The sequence below is a fragment of the Corvus brachyrhynchos genome, unplaced genomic scaffold, assembly GCF_000691975.1.
Source record: "Corvus brachyrhynchos isolate BGI_N302 unplaced genomic scaffold, ASM69197v1 scaffold229, whole genome shotgun sequence".
In the NCBI taxonomy this organism is placed as follows: Eukaryota; Metazoa; Chordata; class Aves; order Passeriformes; family Corvidae; genus Corvus; species Corvus brachyrhynchos.
The window spans coordinates 8,265,989-8,290,302 of record NW_008240042.1 but is presented as its reverse complement, the minus strand read 5'-3'; the positions used below and the strand labels follow the sequence as shown (position 1 = coordinate 8,290,302).

At 38.0% G+C, this 24,314-nt stretch overlaps 1 protein-coding gene across 4 annotated transcripts in view; it reads right to left on the bottom strand.

Annotated features, from left to right (window-relative positions):
• The window catches only part of GRID2 (glutamate ionotropic receptor delta type subunit 2), a 698,771-nt gene that overhangs the window by 277,572 nt on the left and 396,885 nt on the right, over positions 1-24,314 (bottom strand). For all 4 annotated transcript variants that reach the window (XR_001865225.1, XM_008641318.2, XM_017744249.1 and 1 more), the window contains exon 3: positions 8,544-8,828. Coding sequence is in view for 3 of the 4 variants with exons in the window: in XM_008641318.2 (XP_008639540.1) it covers positions 8,544-8,828 (285 nt within the window). In the remaining variant the exon portion in view is untranslated. The remainder of the gene's footprint in view (positions 1-8,543; positions 8,829-24,314) is intronic.

Here is a 24,314-nt window from a genome sequence, read left to right as displayed (position 1 = left end):
AAATCATGCCTAACTTAAAAAATTATGCTCAAATCCTGTACAACAGAACTTTATATCTCTGTGTAGATAAAAGCCTTTATTAAATAGCAACTATACATATATATTATATAAGTCCATCTGTGTGATTCACCAACTCTCCCTGTAAGTCACTGCTACTCCCTGTTGGTTGTCGTAAGCATGAGGAACAATGCATCCCCTTCCAGGGAAGTGGGGTAAAGAGCAACAAAGAGAGTGTCCTTGCAGTGAACAATGTGTGTCTGCTTGGCACGCTGAGAAAGTTGGGGCTGTTCAGCCTCCAGAAGACAATCTTGCGTGGAGATCTCATAACAACCTTCCAGTACCTGAAGGGGGCCTACAGGGAAGCCAGAGAGGGACTCTGCCCCGGGAACTGTAGTGATAGGAGAAGGAGTAATGAGTTCCAAAGGAAAGAGGGATGATTTAGGTTAGATACTAGGAAGAAATTCTTGACTATAAGGGTGGTGAGGCACTACCACAGGTTGCCCAGAGAAGCTGTGGATGTCCCATGTGTGGAAGTGTTCAAGGTCAGTCTGGTTGGGGCTCTGAGCAACCTGATCTAGTGGAAGGTGTCCCTACCCATGGGAGGGCATTGGAGCTAGATTATGTTTAAGGTCCCTTGCAATCCAAGCTATCCCATGATTCTATACACATTATAAACTTCCTTAAGACAAACTGTTCTCTGTGCATCGATCTCTTCCTAAAGAGCATTTTCATTTGATTAAAAAGTTTACAGCATAGAAACAGGAATATTTTATGAGTGAACTGGTGCTGTGAAGAACATAACCTACAAAAGTAAAGCTGATAAACTAAGATTTAGCAGTAGTGCTATAAATATTTTCTAGTTCTTTCCTACCTCTCTGCTTCCTCTTTTTCTTGACTGGTTAAAACTCTCAGAGACAAGTTTTCTTTTCAATTCGTGATACTACTTGACATTTATGATGTTAATATACCTAATTCATTCTTTTTTTTTTTTCCCAATGGTGATATAATTTCTTCAATTCAACACATAAAAATTACTTTTCTCAATAGTTTCCTCATTTGATTATGGCTCATTTATATAGCTGCCAAAATATAAACTTACAAACTCAATTTTGATACTTCTGAGAAGATAGAACAATGTGTTAAGAGTTGAAAAATACTTAATGAACAGTAGCAGATATCAGTGTAAGCTTCAGGTTTTCAAATATTCTTTAAATAAATTACTTTTCTTCTGATGCAGGCTGCATATACAAATGAAATCTTGTACCTACCTCTTCAAAACCTTAAAATAGCAATCATTTACAGAGTTTCGCCTCTGCACAGCTATTGGGAGAACACCTACAGTTTTATTTTGACCCCAGCTTACTAACAGAACACAGGTCTGTCAGGTGAAACCTTTGAACGCTTTATTCATCCCCTCCATAAGGGCTGCAACATGAGGGAGTGACAAACACTCTCTTATCTTTCTACATATTCACTTATAGTCCCTGCAATACATTTCTCCAAGTGTTATGTGGCTGAAAAGGAGAAGCATGTCCACTTTTCTACTAGAGAAATTTTGTAGTATAATTCAGAAGCTGAATAATTTTAGGGTCGCCCAAAATATATACCCAATTTGCAGTGGTAATGTCAATCAGCAAATGCAAGTTGTGCCAGAAGTTCTCACCTGACACACTAAAGTTACAGCTGAAAATCAATGCTCCTTTCCTTATCTGAATGACGTAATAAATACTAATGGGAAAAAAAATTCAGTAATAAGCTTGAATTAATTATATGTTTATTGAGGCACAGTGAAGCAAATGAGTGTGGGAAGCTGGCAAAGAGCCAGATGAGTAATAAACAGTTTTAAGACTGTCTGGAGACAGACTTGAGAATATTATAGTCATCAAGCAGCTGAAAACAGCCTCAGGGTAATTATAAGCATTTGCAATCGATTAAAAAGAGCATGATTCTTTTATGAGTCTTTATTAAACTTGCATTAAAACTTAAAATGATTAGAAAATGTTATGGTTTCAAGCACGTCTATGTCAGTGGTCATCATACTTACTTATGGAAAATGTGTGTGCAGGAAAGTGTCCACAGGATCACTTACTCTACATGGTTTTAAAGGAAATGCTGGGAATTTGGGGCCCACATACTGATGGGCATCATCTCAGAACATCATGCTTTAAAACACAGGAGGTAGTCTTTCTGCAAGCAGCACAGCCTTTCAAGTTCCAGGTATAATCCCTGTTTTTCCAGGATCTTTAAAGAATAGCACTCCAGTTCTTTAGCATTACACTCAATTTACTTGAAAACCACTGCGTTTCTGGAGTAGGGATGGGGATAATGCTCTTTTATCTTCATAGCTTCACAGACCTGTTTACTTAGGCTGAACTCCTCAGTAATAGAGACGTCACTGCTCTCTCCTTAAGATGCTGTTTTATTTTGTCTCTTGCTCCAAAATCATCTCTCAGATTGAGCTTGAGACAGCTTCTACTGGCCAGGTACCTCGCACCACTGCCTTCATTCTTTCCTTGTGCAGAAATAATCTGAAACTCCTGTATATGATAAAGGAGCAAGAAGGGAGATCCATGAGGAAGTTTTTCAAGACAGATGCCCACTAAACTCTTTCTTACTGCTAAGCTCCTCCATTTTGCTCCAACCAAGCCTTGACAATTAATTTTTCAGCCTTGGTTTCCTATGGGAATGCCTCCTTCAGCCTCACAGAGCACATCCCCTTCCGTAGCCTTAATGCTTGCTTTTTCTCCTCTTTACAAAAGTTAAAATTAAACCACTTAAGGGAATGACAAATATCCACTGCCAAATATCTGCAGTATTAGTAGGATGGTCAAAAAACTGTAAGCAAAGATATCTTAGTTCTAGAATCAGTAAATATTGCATGGATCTCCATTGGTGGCTGCATATCAAAAGCATGCTGGGACGAAATACACAAGGTTATGCCAGAAACTTGGAAAGAGAAGTGGGGTTAAGAATTTTTTTCTTTTAATATGAAATACAGAAGGGTTTTAAATTTTACTATCATCACTATAAAAGAATGGTGATTAAGACTAAATTAATTCTCCAGAAAAAAAATCTTATTCCCTAAACCTTTCAAGAGGAAAATTACAGAATCTTTCTATCTACTTTAGCAGCAACAAAACATTAAAAATAAATGTTTTCAAACAGCTAGACTTTCTGTCTTTCATCTTAGAAATGCAGAGATACCTACGCTGTAAAGTGAACAAAATTCACAGCTATGTTCTTGCAGTGATTTACTGGTTTCTTCATAAAGAATTTACTACTACAGAAAAGTATCTACATTTTTTCCTGGAAAATACAGTAAGCTGTAAACTGCCCAAGAGTAAAACACGAATTGCAAAAGCTTGCCCTTTGTTGATACACCACAGAGATAAAACCCAACAGTGTGCTGGAATTCCAGCTCAATCAGTCTGCTTATATGGCCTGGGCTCACACATTCTGGTCTCAAATTACTATTTAATTCCATGAAATGTATCTGTCTTTTGCATGTTAGTTTTTGGGGACTGGCAATTGTCAGGTGCCAGTCTGTGGATGAGATAGGATTTGTGTGTTTCAAACTGCATTTTGCTCGCTTTGAACTTGAAGCCATAAAGATTAAAAACTTGGTAAAGCTTGCTCAAAATATTTACAGATGGCACTGGTTCTTTTCCCAAATCCAAACTCTGTGATTTCCAAAGGTGTAAGTTTTACATTTGTAGTGTCCCATATGAAAATGCCTTCCCTGAAAGGGTGCTGGTGCTCCTAGGGAAGAATTCAGACTTAGTGGAGGAGCTTCCCGGTCTCTACATCTGCTTGTAAGAAAGAGATGCACAAACGTCCTCTGCACAGTGATCCTACAGATTGAGCTGAGCAGTCAAGAATGAAGCGAGTAGGAGCTGATTTGGCTGCTTAAATGAAATAAATTTGGCTTGTACATACTGTGTGGATAGTAATTTTAATAGCACTTTAAGAAAGGCATCAGTCTACTGCATAATTTTGCTGCATTTCATGCCGCCTACTCTTTATCTCCACAAGAAGATCCTCTTTAATGGCCTTTGAAGAAGTGCAGACTTGTTCTTGAATGCTTTTAATATCCTTGTATTAAATTTTCTTAAAAAAAATCAGATTTCAGGTCCTGGGCAGGCCTTAACTTAACAAAACACACTGAATTCAAGGGAACTGTCTGCACTGAGAGTTTGGTCTAGATCATGCCTGCAGAATGCAAGGACTGGGGAAAAGACAACTTGTTCTGATTTTCGAAAGTTCATCTGAATTTATAAACTGCAGATACAATTGTAGCAAATGAAATACAATATCACCTAAGCCTGCTCATACAAAAACGTTCTCTTTTCTCACACCCCCACTCACTAACTGCTACTGCTAGTTAGCCTTACGTTTGTTTCTGGGAAGGCTCTACCACTGACAAGAGACTATGGCTTTTCTCGAGTCTTAGCTTAACTAAGTCAACAATAAGAAAATAGTTTTTTTACAATTATCAAGGCATCCTTTGTCTTAGCCTACCTACAATTTTGCTTGGAAAGGAAACATCATTTGAAAACTTAGATATCAATTGTTTAAGAAATGCATTTCTACCTCACTTTTTCAACACCCAGCTGGTTATGACATAATGAAAGAATTGCTTCCTTCAAAGAGTTAACTTTCTTTGTCAGTAAAGAACCTTTAAGTAGACCTGAATTTTCTAACATTTAGATATTAGTACAGTAGTGTTAAAACAGTAAAACTGAATATACTCATCTACTTATATTCAAAATAAGAATTTGAGATTTTTAAGGAGAATAACATTGGGCAAATTATTCTCAGACCTGCAGAAAACATTTCCATTATAAAAAATGCCCTGATAATGAAAAGGAATCAATGACAGACTGCAAGATAAAGTTCGAAAGCAATTCTACTGATAGGATTAAAAAACTATGATTTTGATAAATTGACACATAAAGGTTTGCAGCTTATATTGAAGGTGCAAGGCAACTGGTTTAGCACAGTTTGTGCTTTGGATAAGATCCCAATTTTACTGTAGGAAAATTTATTTTAAATATGAAAGGCCCATTTTCTTCATAGAGCAAAATTATTACTGGAAATAATTTCAGTAATACAACTAAAGTATTTGGTTTTAAGTAATTAAATTAAATCACTATACAAAACTTATTGGAAAGGAAAGTACTGGAATTCTGCTGGTTTCTGGAATCAGTCAATCAGGGTTTTTTCATTTTCTAACTTACAAAAAGATAGCAACGATGAAAAAAAAAAAAAAAAAAGGATGAACACATACCAGAATCTATATTCTCATTATTTCTCAAGAGTCATTTACTGCTGTGGAGACACCACTTCATGTTATGATACACACCTTGAGAAGGAGCAATCACTGCACATGAAAAAATACCACCAGGGTAAGAAATTGCTGCTTGTTCAAACATCAGTTTTGCAGAGGACTGTGCACAACATATCAATAACCTCTTCCTAATATGAAATTAATTCTAAGGCAGGTATCGAACTCCCATCTACTTCAATGTTTAATACTAAATATTCTATTAAAATTTTTAATATTAACTGCTGCAAGCGGTTACACTGAGCAAAGCTTTTAGCAAGAATTTTATTTTAGGTCTGTATGAGTGGAGCAAATAAATAAGTCTCACAATGAAGCAGAACTTCTCAGGCAAACTGAGGAATGGGACTGGGATCTTCCAGAGGAAATTGCAATCACCCTTAGCTGCACTGAAACTGACCAAAAGGATGGATTATCCCTGGACTTCCACCCCACATCTGCATGCCTAGTCTTGACTTCTTTCTAAAACAGGCACAGAAGCTAACAGCAATGTCGTCTTCCTCAGGGTCTTCTGGAGTTCTTGGGCCAACTCTCTTTAAAAAAAATCCAAATTAATGCTGCAATCATTTTTTTTTTTAATTTGTAAAAATATTTCATATCTACAGACCCACCTAACAATGGATTTTTCAAACATCACAGAATCATGGAATGATTAGAGTTGTATGGGATTTCAGGACATCACACTGTCCAACCTGCTGCTCAAAGCATGGTGAATACTGAATTCAGACTTATCCACTCTGTAATCCATTAAGAAGTGATTCCAGCTCCTCTTTTCATGACACTAATTTCTTTATCCCTCTCTTTGTGCTAGTCCCTCTTCCATCAGTAGAAAATCCCAGATGAGAAAATGTGAACTGCTAACGTAAGTGAAATGTTTTTAGTTCATCAATAAAATAGCTGGAAAAGGGCAGAAAGTTATATAATTTGTTAGTATGTACAACAATCTGGCAAGATTACTCTCTAGGGACTACTAAGAAAATAATGTCATCCTGTGTCTGAGAAAAATTGCTGTCATAGGTAAAAAACTGGGTAAAAGAATTATGGACAGACAAAATGATTTCACCTGACACAGGGTAGACAAGAGTTAGAGGGGCATTCCAGTATGAGCAACACATGGGAATGGAGAGCCAGTGAACAACTCTCATAGTAATAGAAAGAATGAGAGGCCTCAGGTTAGAGATGGTGATCTGAAAGTTTGGCTCTCCTGTTCATTATGAAAAATGGAAGAGGAAACAACAAAAAATTTTATAAAGAAACTGTAGGAAGCAAAAGAAGAATACAGAAATTGCTTGCTGCCCTGGGATGGCTGTTGAAATCCAGGATTTAGCTTGATACAGTTTAAAGAAACATACCTTTGCACAACTAATATCTCTACTCAGAGTTGCAGGTTAATTTAAAAATCAGGTTGTATTTAAAATCATCTGTGGTATTAAATTTCAAACTATGCACGCACACCCCTCCCCCCAAAAAAACCAACCTACTCCCCCCTCCCATCCAAAATACTCAAGCCACACAAATGGTTAGAAATATACTGCTCAGTATATACTAAATGAAGAAATTTTTTTTGCACCTTTTCCTGATGTTTGTGATGGTGATCACTAATCAGTCAGATTGCCAATCTGTCTTGGTTAGTATGGCATTACTTGTAGACTACTGAATTCAGAATGCCAGAGAGGGTGGTACAGAGACCTAGTATTTGCCACAGGTCCCATCTGAAGATGATGTGTCACTGAAGGAGCTACTGCTCTGAAACTTATTCCCTGCAGGCAGCCAGACAGGCATCTTTGTTACAGAAGTCACACCATTATGAAGTTCTTAGCCAGCTATCAAGGATAAAATAACATGGTGTCTGAACTATATTCTCAAATTAAGAATTGAAACCTGAATAATTTAAACCCAGTATTTTTGAATAGAATTATTCAAAGATATTAATTATAAAATTTTGCTGGAGGCTTTTAAACTCAAAAATACCTACTAAAAGATACCTCTTAAATGAAAAGTTCATAGTTGTCTTCATAGATACCTGGCAATTAAATACATAAACTCAATTTCTGAACAACAATACTCTTTGCCATGAGATTTTTGGATATTTTGGTTTTTGTTTATTTGTTTTGTAGGGGTTTGTGTGTGTGTGTTCCTTATTCCATGGCTGGTGCTTTTACGTGCTGCTTTATTATAAAGAAGGATTTTCCTACTCATCATTTTCTGTTGCTCTAATTTAAGAATTTATTATGTAGGCAGGGAACAAAAATCAATAACACCTGACCTGAATGAACCAGATATTATGCACAGCATTCCACTGAAGTGAGCATTTTCCTATAACTTAAAGATTTAACTTTGAAAATAAGTTTTAAAATGCTCATCCAAGCCAGTCATGATTACTTATGAATATTGGATGCATCTGAAGAAAACAGGTCTGGTTGCAAAGCAATTTTCCGTAGAAATAAAGATTATTAAATTCGTTAGATAATGCACCCATAGTAGAGAAATCTTTCCAGTTCTCCTGTCAGCTGTAGAAAATATCTGGACCACAATTGGCTGATTTCACCGAGCTGGATGGTACAGTCTTGTGACACCGCCATCTGTGTCACACTTACTCTATCACACAAAAACCACTGATTCAGCACCTTCCAGGAACACTGAATAAACTCGAAAAAGAGGGAATCTTGTCTTTTCCAAGCCCCCCTCCTCAAGTTCTTCACTCTCCAGAACTTCTTTTTACATGTTTTATATTTATGACTAGCACCTCATTCTTGCCAAACCTGTGACCTACATTCACCCCTGCTTCAGATTCTGGCCAGAAAATAGACGCCAACAAACAGAAGAGATTTACTACACAATAAATAAATCTACAGAATGCAGATCTTATATGTTGCTTCTTGAATTGTCATTTTATGTTTCTACAGTCCAAAAAACCAAAAGAGTTTGCTAAAAACTTTTATGCTTCGTAAACATGGGCAGAATAGAAAAACACGTAAGTTCTTCATTTATCAGCTAACTCTAACAAAGACATTATCAAATAAATCTGTAGATGCTGATGGATTTTAGAAGTAGATTTCTCTGAGGTGCTGTGAAATGCTGCCAGAACCATAAATGTTCACAAGCAAAACATAATCTATTGGAAGACTATAAAGCTCTAATATGACACTTTTCAACAGGATTATGGATTTGACAAAAATCACCCTGCTAAATAAATACTTACCATAGTCATTATCGTAAAAAATAATGAATTTCTGCCAGGAATATTCTGTGACCACTCTCAAGATGACATCATTTAAGTAGACGGGGGGCCGCACGGAGAGCGTGTAGTCATCGTTGCGGTTGCTCCTGGTGAGCCCGCAGCCGCTCCTTGGCGTTCCTGCCGTGGAGCGCTGGATGAAGAGGTGAGGGATGTGCATGGCGTCGGCCAGAGACTGCAGGGATCCTGCTGATGTGCAGCCGATGGAGCTGACGAGGGCCAGGATGCCTTGGTTCATCAGGTCACAGGCTGGAAGAAAACACAGCGACACTGGGAGTGAGAGCGGGTCAGCGCACAGGGCCTATTTGCTGTCAAAACACAAACACTGGGAGCTGAAACACAACAGCACCAATCAAGAAAAATATGGGTACATTTTTCAGATTGAGTAATCCAGACATAAAATTAATCAAAATCATGAAGCTAGTCTATTCATTTTGAGGTGTCTTGTGGTATAAGGTGTAAGACTGTCCTGTCCACCCTATCTAGAAATGAATTTTCCCTTAGAAACGAGACCCACCACTCGATCTTCTCAAAAACACTAAGAACTGATTTCAGCTATGGAATTGTCGTGACCACCCAAGGAGATAAGTACTTTTCAAAGCCTAGCACAACAGCTCCACGAATAATAATATCATTGCATTATACAGGGAAAACTCAAAGAAATAACAGCTCAAGCTTTCTGTCAACTTTGACGACAACTGAATAGCATTATGGACATTAACCTGTCCAAGGAAAAATGCAGTTTCTTTTGGGGTTTAAGAGGTATATGTATATACGGTATATGTATATCTAACGTAAACGTATCATTTTCTTTAGAAGACAAACAACTCTCCCCCTCAAAAAGCTAGTTTTATAAATAGAAAAATGTTTTCAAAATTCAGTGAACAGTTTCTATACATTTACTTTCCTCACCTCCTTAAGAAAGGCAAGAAGTTGACTGTGCAAAATACAACACCTTACTAATGGTCCTATCAGTTACAGAAGACAGCCCTGAGTATAATACCAGTGACATCCATATTAATACAAAAGGTGTTTATCATGAATAATGTTGATGCAATCAATAAATAGCAAAGAAATTAATAATTATGTCAGTAATTTTTAAGGGTTACCCTGTGAACCAGAGTCTATACTGTGTTTCTAACATGCTGGAGAGCTTGAATGAAGAAATAACATGGACTTGTAGCGTAATTCCCCAGAGCACACCCAAGGTTAAATTTTGAAATACTTAGTTTGCCACTGGCAGAGATACACAAGCAGTTAACCTGCATTTACACATGTAAATGAGTAATGGGATGGCAAAGATTAATATGTATTTACATATTAATATCTAATACTAAACTGTACAATTACTTATTTTGCAGGACTATTCTGCACACGCAACAGGTGCAAGCAAAAACAAGAAACCCACATGTGAGAAAATATTCCCCTAAAAATATAATACCATATTTTAGTTCCAGACCTGTTGCCTTGTATCATATGGCTCTTACTCACACTGAGTAATATTTTAGTTTGCAAACACCTATTGATCTCAAGGGGAATATTTTCAGTGTGAGGAAAGGAGTTCCCCATTCAGGCCCATATGGAGATTGATTTTGAAGCCAAAGGACATCACCAGAGGTCATGAGTGCAGAGAACCACCTTCTCCTAAAGCTAGAGCATTATTCTCATTAAGAGACAGAGATCTGGAACATGGAAGTGTGTTTTCCCAGGGCCTACTGAAGCTGCTGCTGAGGTTTTGTCCCTTGTGAACTCTTCTGAGTTCCTTCATGCAGATAACTATGGGAGAGAGAGTGTTCCCACAGAGAGGTTTCAAAGTGTTTTGGTTTAGGATAAACTGTTCCCTCTGTTACATGCTCTGAATACAGCTCAGCTTCGGGACTTCAAGTTAAAGGTAACACACTTTCAATAACTGAAAGTATCCTTCTTCAGAAAAGTATCAAATATGATTGGTAATGGGACAACAGAATTATCAGCATCTCATACGTTTCTTAAATTTGGAACATTTCAAAACAATCTTAATAGCTATTCATCTTTTATGCTGCTTGTTACAGCCCTTTATCATCACTTTCAACAAAGATAAAATACTTGTCAAGTGAAATTTTTAGGGAGATGCTGAATCTCTTTCTTGATATGGTTTTCCTGTACCAAGTACTGCAATATCTAGGTTGCATATCCCAGTGAGAATGCTACTGCTTGAGACAAAAACTATTTTTGTTGATATAATGTTAGATATTGATAGAATTGATATAAATAAAATTCGTTAGATTTTGCAAAAGCCTATTTTTAATACATCAAAAGTTTAAGTTTTTTGACTCTGATGTCACCTGTTCAAATATAATATGTAGTGTGACCCTCCAGTCTCTCAAACCTGACTTTTAAAAATATAGCCAAGTCAAAATGCATTACAGAAATTGCTTGAAAATGTCTAAATTTCCAGGCACACTTTCAGACCCTGAAAAACCACTCCCTGTAATGCCATGAAGTGGGAGAAATGCTTTTTATGAAAATTGTTATTGAAACATGAAGGGGAAGGAAACAGCATGAAACGTTCAGCTCCACAGGACCGAATGTTAATACTGGCAAACAAACTGAAAAAAGGATTAAAATCTTCTCCCTTGACACTGCATCACATTTGTTACAATAGCCTCAGGACCGAAGTTGCCTGGGTGTCTCTTTATTCCGTGGAATGCTTATGAGAATTGCAAGTGCTGGATTCGAGCAATAGGCACTTAATTATGCTCAAATAGACCTTACTCCTGTACACTTAGAGACTATTTAATACACAGAGAGTCAGCTCTGGAGAAGGGACAATATTTCAGAGGTAGCTTTTTCTAGAAAATCAGTGCATGAGGTTGAGAGTTCACCTCTGAGTAAAACTGACTGCATTATTCTTTGAGCAGAAATATAATTTCTGCAGTATATACACATTCAAAGTAAAGCCTATGCAATATGTCAAAATATTATTGACAATATTCAAATATTCCTCAGCCAAGCAGATGTTTTGTTCTCTCCATGAAAAGAGTTGATTGCGAAAAAGCACAAGACTAAGATCTATGTCTTCTCAAGCCTTTTTTCCCCCCTCACTAACAGAAACTCTACTAAAATCCTTTTCCTACTGTTCCAAATCTTTCAATTGTATCTTATCAATTGACTAAAAGCTACAGTTCAGACATATTTAAAATCCTGGTTGCATTCCTTTCTTGAGTCTGAAATATCGTTTGTTTTGCCCCGTCTGTACTAAGAAACCCACCCACTCACATATATATCTATATACACACATATACATATATATATATACATACACACACACTTAAATGCTATCTTGGCATTCAAAACTCTGTTGCCATTTCATTTACTACAACCTCCTTCGTCGACTGTATTTCCAAGCTGGTATTTAGTCCACTGCCAATATGATCAAGGAATATTAGTTTGCCATCAACTAGAGAAATAAAAATATTGCTGTGTCTGTTAAGTCCTCAGTCATGTCTGCAGAAATGCCAAACTCAAATGGACCTGTACACAGCTCCATTACAAATTTAGCAAAGAAGGGGAAGAAGTTCAGTAATAGTGTTTCTAAAATACTGATTCATACTGTAAGTTACGTTTAAACATCTGTTGTCCAGATATTAGTTCACCCTTATAACCACCACGCAGCAGATGTTATTACCAACTTCATCTTCACCAGCTAAAGGAATAAAACTAATCACATTATTTTAAGCATTGCATAGAGAGAATATTAAGAATATCAATAAGATGATTTAAAATGCTTCTCCAATTTTTATCTATATCTATATCTATATATATATCACGCATAGCACACCCTGGCATGCACTCAGAATTATGTTTAACTCTGCAGCTTATCTGGGTTTTATTCAAAATGCAAAGTTTCTGAATTTTCAGCGCTGGTGGGCCAATCGCCAGTAACAGAAAAGCAATCTTTTCGAGTAAAATCTCTTGTTAGTTTGGCAGGCATCTAAAGAAAATAAAAAACCTAATTTTATGGTTAGAATACTATTTTTTTAAAAATAAAGACCACAGCCAATTCAATTTGAAATAAATAATTTACATCTAGGCTATCAGCTTGTACAAGCACTTCCAGCAAAGCAGAATTTAAATGGCTGTGGTAACAAATGTGTCCTTAAAATGAGTTTTCTCTAAAATGGAAACAATGGTAGGTCCTTAAATAACTACTAGTTGCTGTAATTTAGAAAGAAAACAAAACAAAACAAACCTATAAATAAGAGCAAGTTAAAAACAGATGTAGGAATAAATAAGAAACACCAAGAAAAGGGGATTACTGAGAATTAACTATTGCTATGAAAGTGAGAATTTTCTTACTTATTTCTCCCATGTTCTTCCTGATAGTAAATCACATCACCCTCATCTACTGTGAACTGATGAGCCAAACTGGAAAAAAAGTAGTATAAGATCGCTAGAGACTTCAGTAGCAGTCCAAATTTGCTCCCACTTAAATTGCTGGTTAAACAAAGTCAGACCAACTCTTAAAATTATGTTTTTGGAAATGCTAAATGCTGTGCATACAGAGTGGGTAGGGTCCCTTTAAATAATCAGACATGTATTCTACAGTCCTTTTCATCTTCTATAATCTAGAAACTACCAGGCTCCTTCAAGAATTGTAGCATTGTTTGACTGTGGTGATGTTGAGTGAACAAAAATCACATCTAAATGCTGTTCCCAGAATCATGGTCCCATGGGCCTGAGTTGCACATCCCAACGTCATTCCCCTGGATGTCCTCTTCAAAGCTGACATCATTCCAACCTCACTGCTCCTGGATGTTTTCCACATATTATCCACATGGATCAATGCCTCAAAGCTATTTATTTGAATGGGAATCTGGGGAAGAAAACTTCTCTTGACTGATATGTCTGGTTTGGGATAGAGACTATAAAACAGTTTGTTACTCTGTACATCTGCTCTATGCTTTGAAAGTGCTCCAAGGATTTTGTCACCAGGAGGGCTCCATACAGTTGGGCCAAATTTGCTTTCCTTTGGTTTCTGTTGAAGGTGAATACAGTCTTTCCACAGACACATTTTTTATCTTCTTACTCTCTTTTGGAGCCCGTACAATTCACCACCTGATGAATCACAGGTTCCCTGGAAGAATACTCAGATTTGTTCCCCATTCCATCCAAATGGCCAGGAACCTGCAATCTTGTCAGAGGTCAGGAAAAAAAAAAATCTAGTCCATAGGAGCCTCATACGATAGCAATGAAGAGAGTATTACTGGATTTATTAATGCGTTCCAGAAATTCATCATCCAAATCAGGATACACAGCTGATTCAAGGGTCAAAATATCCAAGCCCCTATAAATTAATATTAGGCAGCTTCTAAGCAGCTTTGAAAATACAAGCCATTATTTCTTGTTTATTTTGAGAATATGCTGTTGGTTGCTCCTCAAATCCTCTCTGGGCTTCAGGGTGCTCATGAACACTGAGGAACCATAGCATGCAAATTCTCTGTTGCAAAGGGTAAGGAATAAGGTTAAAGACTGCATTTCTTTCACTGTGATGTTCTGCTCCCTCCCAAAATGCAATATTTTTTGTCTTTTTCACCTTGAAACACTCCCCAAACCACTCATGAATTCATTGCAGAAAGATAATGTAGTCACATGAAAGCACCCATGAAAACTGACAAGAAGTTTAAACAGATAAACTACAGGTCTTTCTGTTTGGTGTTCATAATCTCAGATACAAGAAGTAGAATGAAATGTGATTATGAGATCCATGATTAAGTGAGATTGGCCTCAAATTTCCAATAAATCTTTTTAGTCACTTTTGGATGGCAATTCTGCTCTTGCAAATTATTTTTCCTTCATAACACAGTGGTTCATCCCAGACTTAGAGCTGAATTATTTCGAGAAGAGTGACAGCACATTTTTAATATATCCTGAAAACTCTTCAGAAGGAAATAAGGAGAAGATGGGGGGGAGGGGAAATTATTGACTGGATTTTAAAGAATATTCTCCTCTGCAATGCAGATAACTGAGTCTATCCTGTTCCTTTTTTTGATAAGGTTATAGAATTCCACTTCATTTACATCTTCTCTGTAAACATTAGTAAAAATTTCCCTCCTGCCACTACATTATGCACAACTCAGACTGCTAACAATATTTTAAACTCACTTGTAATTAACCTTTAAGGGATTTTAGTTTGTCCTGACTGTAAAACAAACTTGTGTTTGAGCCTTAGCAGCGGTGCTTTCTAAGCCTTGGGATTTCTTTGTTTGGGAAAAATAATCCAAACTTCTGGTACCTAAAAAACTATTACCAGAAAGTGCATTTGCATCTCTGTTGCACAAAACACCCCAACCACTTTTCGAATTTTTAATACTGAAAAGCATTTGAGAGTCTTTTCTGGGTCAGATATCTTCCTGTATACAAGCTTTGCCAATTATGGTAGCATTAAATCCGCTACATTAAAATTCAATAATTAATCTGAGCCTTGAAAAAATAAACTAAAAGTCTCCCAAGTTTGGAGGAGAGCAAGATTTATGTATAAAAGGTATTTTGATGCTGTTGCTTGCAGGATTCAGTGAGAGGGCTTGAAAGAAGCACAGCTTGCAAAGGCTACCAAACAGAAAGAAGGCTCCACAAGTTCTCTTTTTGGACAAATGTCCTGATTTATTTACTTTTTCTTTCACACCAGCCTACAGCTCTTCTGTTCAATTCCACAGAAGCACAAAGAGATACATGTCTTGCCAGGTTAGCACATCAGGCAGAGAAACAGCCGTACAACTTGCTATATTTTTTAAATCTGGTATCACCTGGCACTCAACAATTGCACCCAGGCTTTGTCTCAGAGAAATGATGGTTGCCAGCCTCTCAAGAAGCCTGAGCTTTTCAAAAAACATTTAGAATCACTCCCATCATTTTAAACAAGTTACACAGCCACAAATCTTCAGCTGAAAGTGGCTTAAGCTGCCACGTCTGTTAGGATGCAAACATGAGTATACTCCCCAAAAAGGACAGGGTGCTTTTCAGGGTACCTATGGCTGAGATGTTAAGAGGCTGTAGTATTGCTAGATCTGGAAAGAGGAGGCTGTGCCAGGCAGCACTGTTGAAGAAAGGCTTGACATGTGTGCTAAGGGGTGAAGAGGGACAGGGAAAGAAGGAAGTTAAAATCAATTAAAGTCAGGCACTGACATTCACTGGGGAAAAGGCTAGATACACATCACAAAATTGACCTCTAGAATCCTGGCATCCCAACAGGGATGTCTGTCTGAAAAGGTAATATAGCCTATTGGAAAATAAGAAATGCAAGGAAACCCAGGCATAGATTCCAAGAATTACTCCAAAATATTCTCTTTTATTTGTGCTGAACTCCCACCTACATAAGCCAAATCTCATCTACTGCCAGCATCCTTGCTCAAAGAGTTGCACGAGCAATTTCCATTCATCAATTCAGCAAAATGAAAACTTTTCATTTCAGGTGAAATCATTGGTAGATTCCACTTGATTACCTAATTTGTGATGAAGGACATATTACCTCAGTATGCCATGACAACTTCCTCCATCCCTTACTTTGTTCCTTCACCCTTGCACTGCTTCTGAATCTTTTATTTCCTTAGCCAGCACAGTTTGAGTAGTTATTAAGCAGCACATACTGTCTGATACCCTTTTAATATCTAGCTTGCCTGCTAGATAGCATAGCAGCAATTTTATGGAAACAAAAAGGCTGAGTCTTAAAGCAGCTTAATATAAAATGAAATATAATTTTATCAAAAGATAACATCCTGATGCAATCACAGGAATTTACTCTAATTCTATGTTCCCTGGAATTCTGCAGAGAAGGCCTGGGGGGTAAAACCCCTCAACAACAAGGTTGTTAAAACCTTGAGCATCAGCATTTCTTGTTTTATGAACCTACTCAAAATAAGCCAGGGTAATTTTCTTGTTAAGAGGATAAAACACTGAACTTGAGGACATTTGACAAAAATTATACTTTCCTTGCCCCCTATAAATCAAACTGTCTCACAATTTTCCCTTCCCTCCTTTCTGTTTCAATTCTAACTTTCCTTCCTGTCTGCTTTTCTTGCCCTGAGCATCACAGAGCATTGGCTGTCATCGTCCCATTGCCTGTTCTCCCTCTCTCCTTAGAATCTGCTCCAGCCAGGCAAAACAACTTGCTTTTCCTCTTCGTGGCACCTTCTCCACCTCTTCTTTTTAAATTTTTTTTTCCCCACCTACTTCACCCCATTGCCTCCAAAGTCCAGAAACAAGATCTAGAGGACTTGACACTGCAGTGAGAATCTGAAGACTCATATCCTGGGTCCAACTTTGCCATCACTTTGTTGCATAACTAATTTGGGATTAGTAATCTGATTTCCCTTATGCTTTGGTGATTATGATAATTTGACACCTTTGTAAAACAGTTTTTCATGACCTAAATAAAAGAAATTACACTTGTGTTTTCCCACCCATTTTTTTTCAAGGTTAGAAGGCCTGTTCCTGAGCATAACTCACACTGCCAGAAGTTCCTTTACATCTCGTTTCTTTTCTGAATGCTTGTGTTTCATAGCCCCCCTTCTCTTGCCCAAACTATTAATATGGAGACAACAGGCTCTGCTGGAGAGATACAGTGGGAAGCACAATACCACAGCCTAGTCCAGGGCAGACAAAAGAACACACAGCTGGTAGCACTAGCTTAATTGGAAGCCCTACAATGGGAAAAGCTGCCTGTGCTGCCCTGGATGATCTTGGCATCCTTCCAAGCATAGATATTACTGAACAACACTGTTCAAAATAAGACCATCCCCCAAATGAAAAGAAATCTGTGAACAGTAATCTGGGAGAGCTTTCTTTCCTACAGTTCAAGCAGCAAATATTCAGGGAATGTTCTGCTATGGGGACAGCTAAGCAACTTTTTCAATCTTTTAATGTGGCATTGTAGACAGAGTATAAGCCAAAAAGGGCACATACTGATTTCTTAAACCACCCCCCCAACAATAAAAATAAAATGAAACAAAACAAACAAACAAAAAACCAAACAAAAAACCCAAACAAACCAATAGTTCCAGCTGAGTGAATCAAACAGAGCAACTTAAGACCAAACAATACCGAGGCCAGATCTTGCATTTGCCACAAAAAAGGGAAACAGACATCAAATAAAGAACTTTGTATGAGAATAAGCAGAAGGCAAGGGAGGTGGTACATCAGTTGCAGAAAATACATGGCTGTGAAAAAACTGAGAAGTCTGTAGGAGTTCAGAACATCAGTTCCATTAGCAACTTAGCCACTCAAGAAAATCTCAGATGAGTCAAAACAACTCTCACCATTATTATTTGCTAAGAATAGACATTGTGCTTGATTCACTGACTGACACACAGAATAACAAGCATGATAAGAATAAAATAATCAACTACCTTTAACTTTTTCATTATTTGCAGTTCTGAAAGTGCTTTGAAAAGATACATGGCATCTTCACCTCTATTTTACAGAATAAAAAACACCAGATGTGCCAAGAAGAGTTTCCTGCCCAAGGTCAAAAAGCAAGGCAAGAAAATTATTTTCCATGCCAAGCTCAAACATGTACAAAGGCTGAAAATAAAGTTCTTTGTTGTAGCTTTTCATTGTTTGTTTTGTGCATTAGTGTGCCACTGAAACTGTTCTATGTCCTGAGCCCAAGGTAACAATGCTTTATGAAAACAAAAAATTTTGAAGGAAGGCAAGGCAGCCTACAACAACAGGATTAAGTAACAAAGACTTCCAGATCTGCAGTGACCCCAAAGCAAGACCCCAAAGTTGATTATGAGAACATATTGAGTCACAAGCATGTAGGTAATGGAGAGTGAATGTGGAAAAGGAGAGCAGAGCCGTAGGTGAGACACAAACTATCGATGCATAACACAAAACGCCAGCAGACATGGAGAATGAATTATAAGCAGAAGTATTGGATGAAGGAGTAAACATTTCACAAGGAAAATTACAGATACAATGTTGAAGAGAAGGGAAATTGTAAGGTATTGAGGTCAGGGGGGACAGGGCAGAAACATTCATGGAAAATTCAACTCCTGGGAGCCGAACACATGATCATGGGTTTTAGAAAAAGACATATATACTTGTATCAGAGGACTCCAGCATCTCTGCTCATATTACTTACAAACATTCTCCACATGGTTTCAAACCTGGTGGGCAGTGTGATTGGTTCCAACAAACCCAGATAAGCCACAGATTCACTAACAACTACGTAAGACATTGAAACCCAGAACAACACACTGACAAAGAGCTGAGGGTGCAATTCTGACAAAGTGAAGATAAGAATTCAGAAATGTTAAAACAGTACTAGTGAAAGGCATGGGGAGAGCAAAAAAGGGTACACAGTGTTTTGCAAGCAGCAACAATAAAGGAATAATACGAGGGAAGTAATCACAGCTTTGAGGTAACAGAGAATGTTAAATATTAGTTGGTAAGTGATGAGACAGATTTGCAGTCAGGAAGTAATAAATCCATTTAGATATCAGGGAGGAGGAGGATGCAGGTTGCTGCAATGTGGGAGTAATTGAAGAGAGCAGAAGATACAGCAAGGAGGACAGTGACAGTGCTACTGCACTGTATCTGCTGAAGTGCAAATAGTCAAGGCATCGACAAACGTGTCAGCTAAAAGGGCGCTGGGGAAAAATCAGCTTGGTGCATGTTACAGACAAAGCAGCAGCTGGGCTTGGCAGCAGCTTCAGCATGTGAAGAGAAGGAGAAAGAAGACAAAATGTGCCTAAGTCTGAGAGTCTACTCTTGCTTTCTTACTCCAGGAATAATAATGATGCAGTGTTCCTTTAGTGCCAGTTGCAACCTTTTACTGAGATTGCTTTGACTGTAATGGCTGCAAGAGATGCCAGGAAAAGAAGGTAATGCAGCTTTTCTGTTCCCTTGACTTTTTCCAATGTCACAGAAAAAGAAATTTGCATAACCCCAAAATGGAAAATATACATTTTCAACAAGGAGTATTTGAGTAACACTAAACACTTAACCTTAATTGAAAGCAGCAGTTGTTCTAAACCATGCACACTATGGTAAAACGTGATTGAAAGAAAATTTAAAACCTATCTCTGACATCAGAGAGATGTGTCCAACAAAAACACGCCCAATAAACTATTAGAAATCAATTGACATAAATCCTATTTGGAATCAGAGGTAAAGCTTTCCCGTGCTTTTAAAGTAGCATTTTAAAATTGTGACAAACACAAAACCACGTAGGGAGTGAAAAAAAGGTGGTCTCAGCTTCCAAAGCTGGAGAAGAAATAGTTTTGCACAGCTATACAGCACAAGAGAGCCACATGCAGGAACACCATGTGGAGCAAAGCACTAGAACTGCTGAGTCTGCTCATTTGCTTTTCCCTGAAATGGAAATTACAATTTTCTTCCTAGATCTCTTAAAATCTTTTAATTGCTATTGGATCGAAGCACCAGTGCTCACTGTGTTGTTTCAGATACCAGCAAGTCTATTCTTTCACTGAAGATTTCACTCCTGTGGTGCAGCACTTCATGCATTTACTGACATGATTTTTTTCTCCAGCTCTTTCATGCTGCCACAATAACTCCTCAAATCAAGAGTATTGACTCCACTACAGGAATCTGTCTTCTTTACTTATTTTGCCTTGGTATCACCTCTCAAGTAGTAACTGAGTTGGTCTGTCACTACTGGATGTGAAAGAGAGGGGAACCAGGATTACTGTGTATATCAAGAGCTCCTAGTTGTGAATTGAAAATAGTGTCATTCCCTTTGACTTGCTTTTTCCATGCATTTAGCTTGCCCTGAAACTAGCAATAAATGAGAGTACCACAGAACACCTTCTGATCTGCAGTACTACAGATATCATTTGTAGGAAAGCAGAGGCAAAACCAAAGAACTGACATAAAAAGTGTTCTTTTCATTCAAGCACGTCCAATACTTTATGAAAACAAGGACATATGTTTATTTCCATTTTACCACAAGATCTGAAGGATACAACAGAAAAAAAAAAAAAGCAAAAAAAAACAAACAAACAAAAAAAAACAAAACAAAAACAAAAACAAAAAAACCAAAAAAACCAAAAAAACCCAAAAAACAACAAACCAAAAGCAGCGCATCTGAAGAACTGGAGTTACAAAAACCTGCTATTCTGCCAAGTAAAATGCTGGCCCATACACATGGAAGTGGCACTCCAAATGCCTCTTTACTGTTTGAATCCTGTGTGTGCAATCGAAAAAATGCTGAAGTTTCAGAAAGGCTTCCTCAGGACTGAGTCAAGCAGGATTTTTTTAAGTCACATAAGCACTGCCAAGGACATTGTAGCAATGCCTACGTGGTCTTTGTGCCATTGGTCTGGTCTGATCAAAGCACAGGCACTGCCTACCTTTCCCACTGCCTCTCATTAGAGTGTTGCAAGAGGTGTTCCACAGGAAAAAAAGGTCAGTTTTCAGAAATTTAATTACAGATGACTAGCTGTCAAGAGTAAATAATTTCAAAATTCATTTTAACACATGAGTCTGCATAATTCTAATACATTATTCCATTGTCTGTAAGTCCGTTTCTGCAGAACTTGGATAAAATAGGAGGCTTAAGCTTAGCAAATATCCCTGATCTCATTTCACCAGTTTTGAAACGTGTGAAGTTTTCTGACTTTTCCAAGAGTTATGCCTGATTTTCACTTATGAATTAGTGAGAAGAGAGCCAAGCACATTTTTCCATTCCTCAGGCTTTATACAATCAACTGTCTTCCTTTGTGAGAAGGGGAATTTCAGACTGCTATATTCTAAGGCACTGTTAGCCATAATTTTTCTTTTGTTCTCTCCCCTTTGCTGCTTTGGGTAACAGCTTATTTTTTAATTGCAACATAGTGAATAGACTGGAGATTTTTTTTTTTCTTTTTTAGTAATTGGGTGCATGCATTTTCTTATTTGGTCTGTCAGCAGCACCCGTACACACAAATATGTAGGTATACACAGAAAATATGACTGTCTCCAACTTCTTGTACACAGCAATATTCTATGACAAGATGCATGGGCCAAATGCAAAACCAAGAGAAAAATATATGCCTTAACTTGAAGAACATAGTATCTCTCATTTATGAAAGTTGCCTGCACTTCTAAGTCTTTAGGACATCCAACCACAGAAAAAGTCTAAGGTCAGTGCTCTGCAAAACTTCAAGTAACACAGGCAAATATTTAGCATTAGTGCAAGGGATGACCAAAAATCCTGTGACTTTATCCCCACAATAGAAAATTAAATCCTTTTTTAGACTTAAGTTGACATTTGAACTAACGTAGCCTTCATTCCTTGTTATTTTGTATGAAGGCAGACAAGTGATGCCAAATACTATGGAATAAGGTGATTGGCACACATATAAGGATTGTCAAATTACCTCACTTCCCAAAGTAAGCAACAAAAGGTGAGACAGAGCAGGAAGGGGAAAAAGGAAATCCTTTTATTCTCAGTATCACTATCATTTCTAGTGCCAAAACTAATCAATGGTAAAATCCAGGGATGTCAAATAAAGAATGGCAAAGAGTAAGCCTTATATCTTCATGCGTAAGGTTTGCAAACACCAGGAACTAGTGGAGTATTTAAAACATGAAAAAAACCCAACAAACCCACAAACAAAATGAAGACAAAGACACAACCCACCCCTATTCTCAAACTTCATCTATTTGAAAAATAAGGACAGCCCTGGAAATGCAGTAAAAAGTCCTGTTTAAAGTGATTTTTTCAAAAATTTTTTCTAGTGAGAAACGCTTTTTCCCATCAGCTCATATTTTTTCCACTGCTTTTTGTCAATTGGCACTTAAAGCATTCAAGGATCTGAGGTTTTGGTGGCAAGCTAAGATTGTGATTACAATACCTTTAAATGCCTTGGGAATGACCCCCAGGACTGGCATCATCAACATGCCTTATCCCAACTCCTTCTTGAAAGGTCTTGCTTCCCCAAGAATTCCTTTTTCTTCAAAGGAGAGGCAGGTATAGATCCTTAAATAGATCTATATGACATGCTCAGCCTCCTACCCATGGGCATCCACACTCCCCAGTGGAACAATGTTTCAGCCACACTTGTACCTTGGAACTCAGGTCTTTGACTCACTCTTGATGTTTCCCATAAAGACAATTACCTACTTCCATATTCCCCTGCCTGTGCCATGATTTGGAGTAAAGTCCTCTACATCAACCTCCATAGAAGAGCCTGGCCAATCAGTTCCTTTTTATTTCCATATGCAGATTCCTGGAAAGGCCTGCAAATCTACCACCACAAGCCAGATTTGCAGATTTCATTGGAGAACAACAATGAAATGTACCATAAAAGCTCTCTGAGGTGGAAGGAAGTTTCAGGGGGCTGCCAACCTCAAGTCATCCTCTTCTGTCACCTTTTCTAGAACCTAATCCAGCTGTTTCTCAAAAACAACAAACAAATATGCTTTACAGACCACAGTGACTTCTGAGGAACAATCCCCAACCTAACGTATGCCACTGCTTTGCAATCGCACATACACTGCTGTGCCGCTGCTTCACGTGTTTCTATCAGCTAAAAGACAGCTTTCTTTGCACGCAAATTTTTTTTCTCTACCTGGGAGTATAACAGAAATAGAAACTCCTTTAGCTGCAGAATATGTAAACTGCCCACTGCCTTGGGTTACTGTCTTTTTGCTGTTAATAGGAGCTGGCACAGGCTCGTGGATTCACACTTGCATATCCTGCTGCAGAGTTAGGAACTACTGCTTTTTGTAAAGTGTCTTCTCCTTTCACAAAGGAAGAGTATAGCACATAATGCTGTTTCGGTGGACTGATACCATTGTTTCATTTTTAATAGATACCCCTGCAAAGGGAATTGTTACCAGTACTATTGTTATGAAAAACAGATTAGACAAAACAATACATTTTACAGAAGGCTGATCACAAGAAGAATGATAACATTAGCAGGGCAACTGTTTTTAAATACAGGCTACTACCACTTTCTCTCAGCTGAAGTAAAGAGGATTAGCAATTCTGCAAATCAGAAACTTGACTATTTCAAGTGAGGGAATTTTTAAACATCATGTCCTGATGATGTTAGGTAAGCCTGGACAAACCAGACCAGGGAAAATTTCACATAAAGACAGACAACATGGCTGTGAGGAAGCAGACAGCTGTGAAGGAGGAGGAACTGCTGGATGGCAAAGATGACTTTTTTTTGACTTTGTCACTAGTAACAGAAGGCCATATTTCTTTACACATCCATTTTAAACACCAGCCAAGGGACACTCCAGCTTTCTGGATTTTTTTGTTTTCACCATTCTACTTCAAAATACAGTTCCACTTGGTTTTCCAAGGTCGTATGACAGAAATGGGTCCCTGTGAGATATATTATAAATTATGGCAATTTAAACAAGCTAAAGACCAGCTCTTACAAATTGAACTAACCTAGCATATACCCATAGCAGTCTGTCATAGGTTAGCAAGCATAGTCTCAGAAGTGATGTTCTTGCAAAGGGGTGCTTACAGCTCCTCTATGACCTGACAGAGCCTATCAGCTGGCCAGTTTGAATATGGACAATTCTCTAAGCCACTTAAAGTTGTGACCACCTCTGTGATCCACACTTAAGAATAGAAACCCTGAGACAGAGGCGTGGTCTCATTTCTGGTGCTGGGACAGGTGGCTGCGGGGCCCGTGTGGGGGCCAGCAGGGCCAGGCTGGGCCGGGCCACGGCCATCCTGGAGCCGATGGGCCCTGTTCCACCCGCAGAACTCCCCCCCCCCCTCCCCCCACCCCG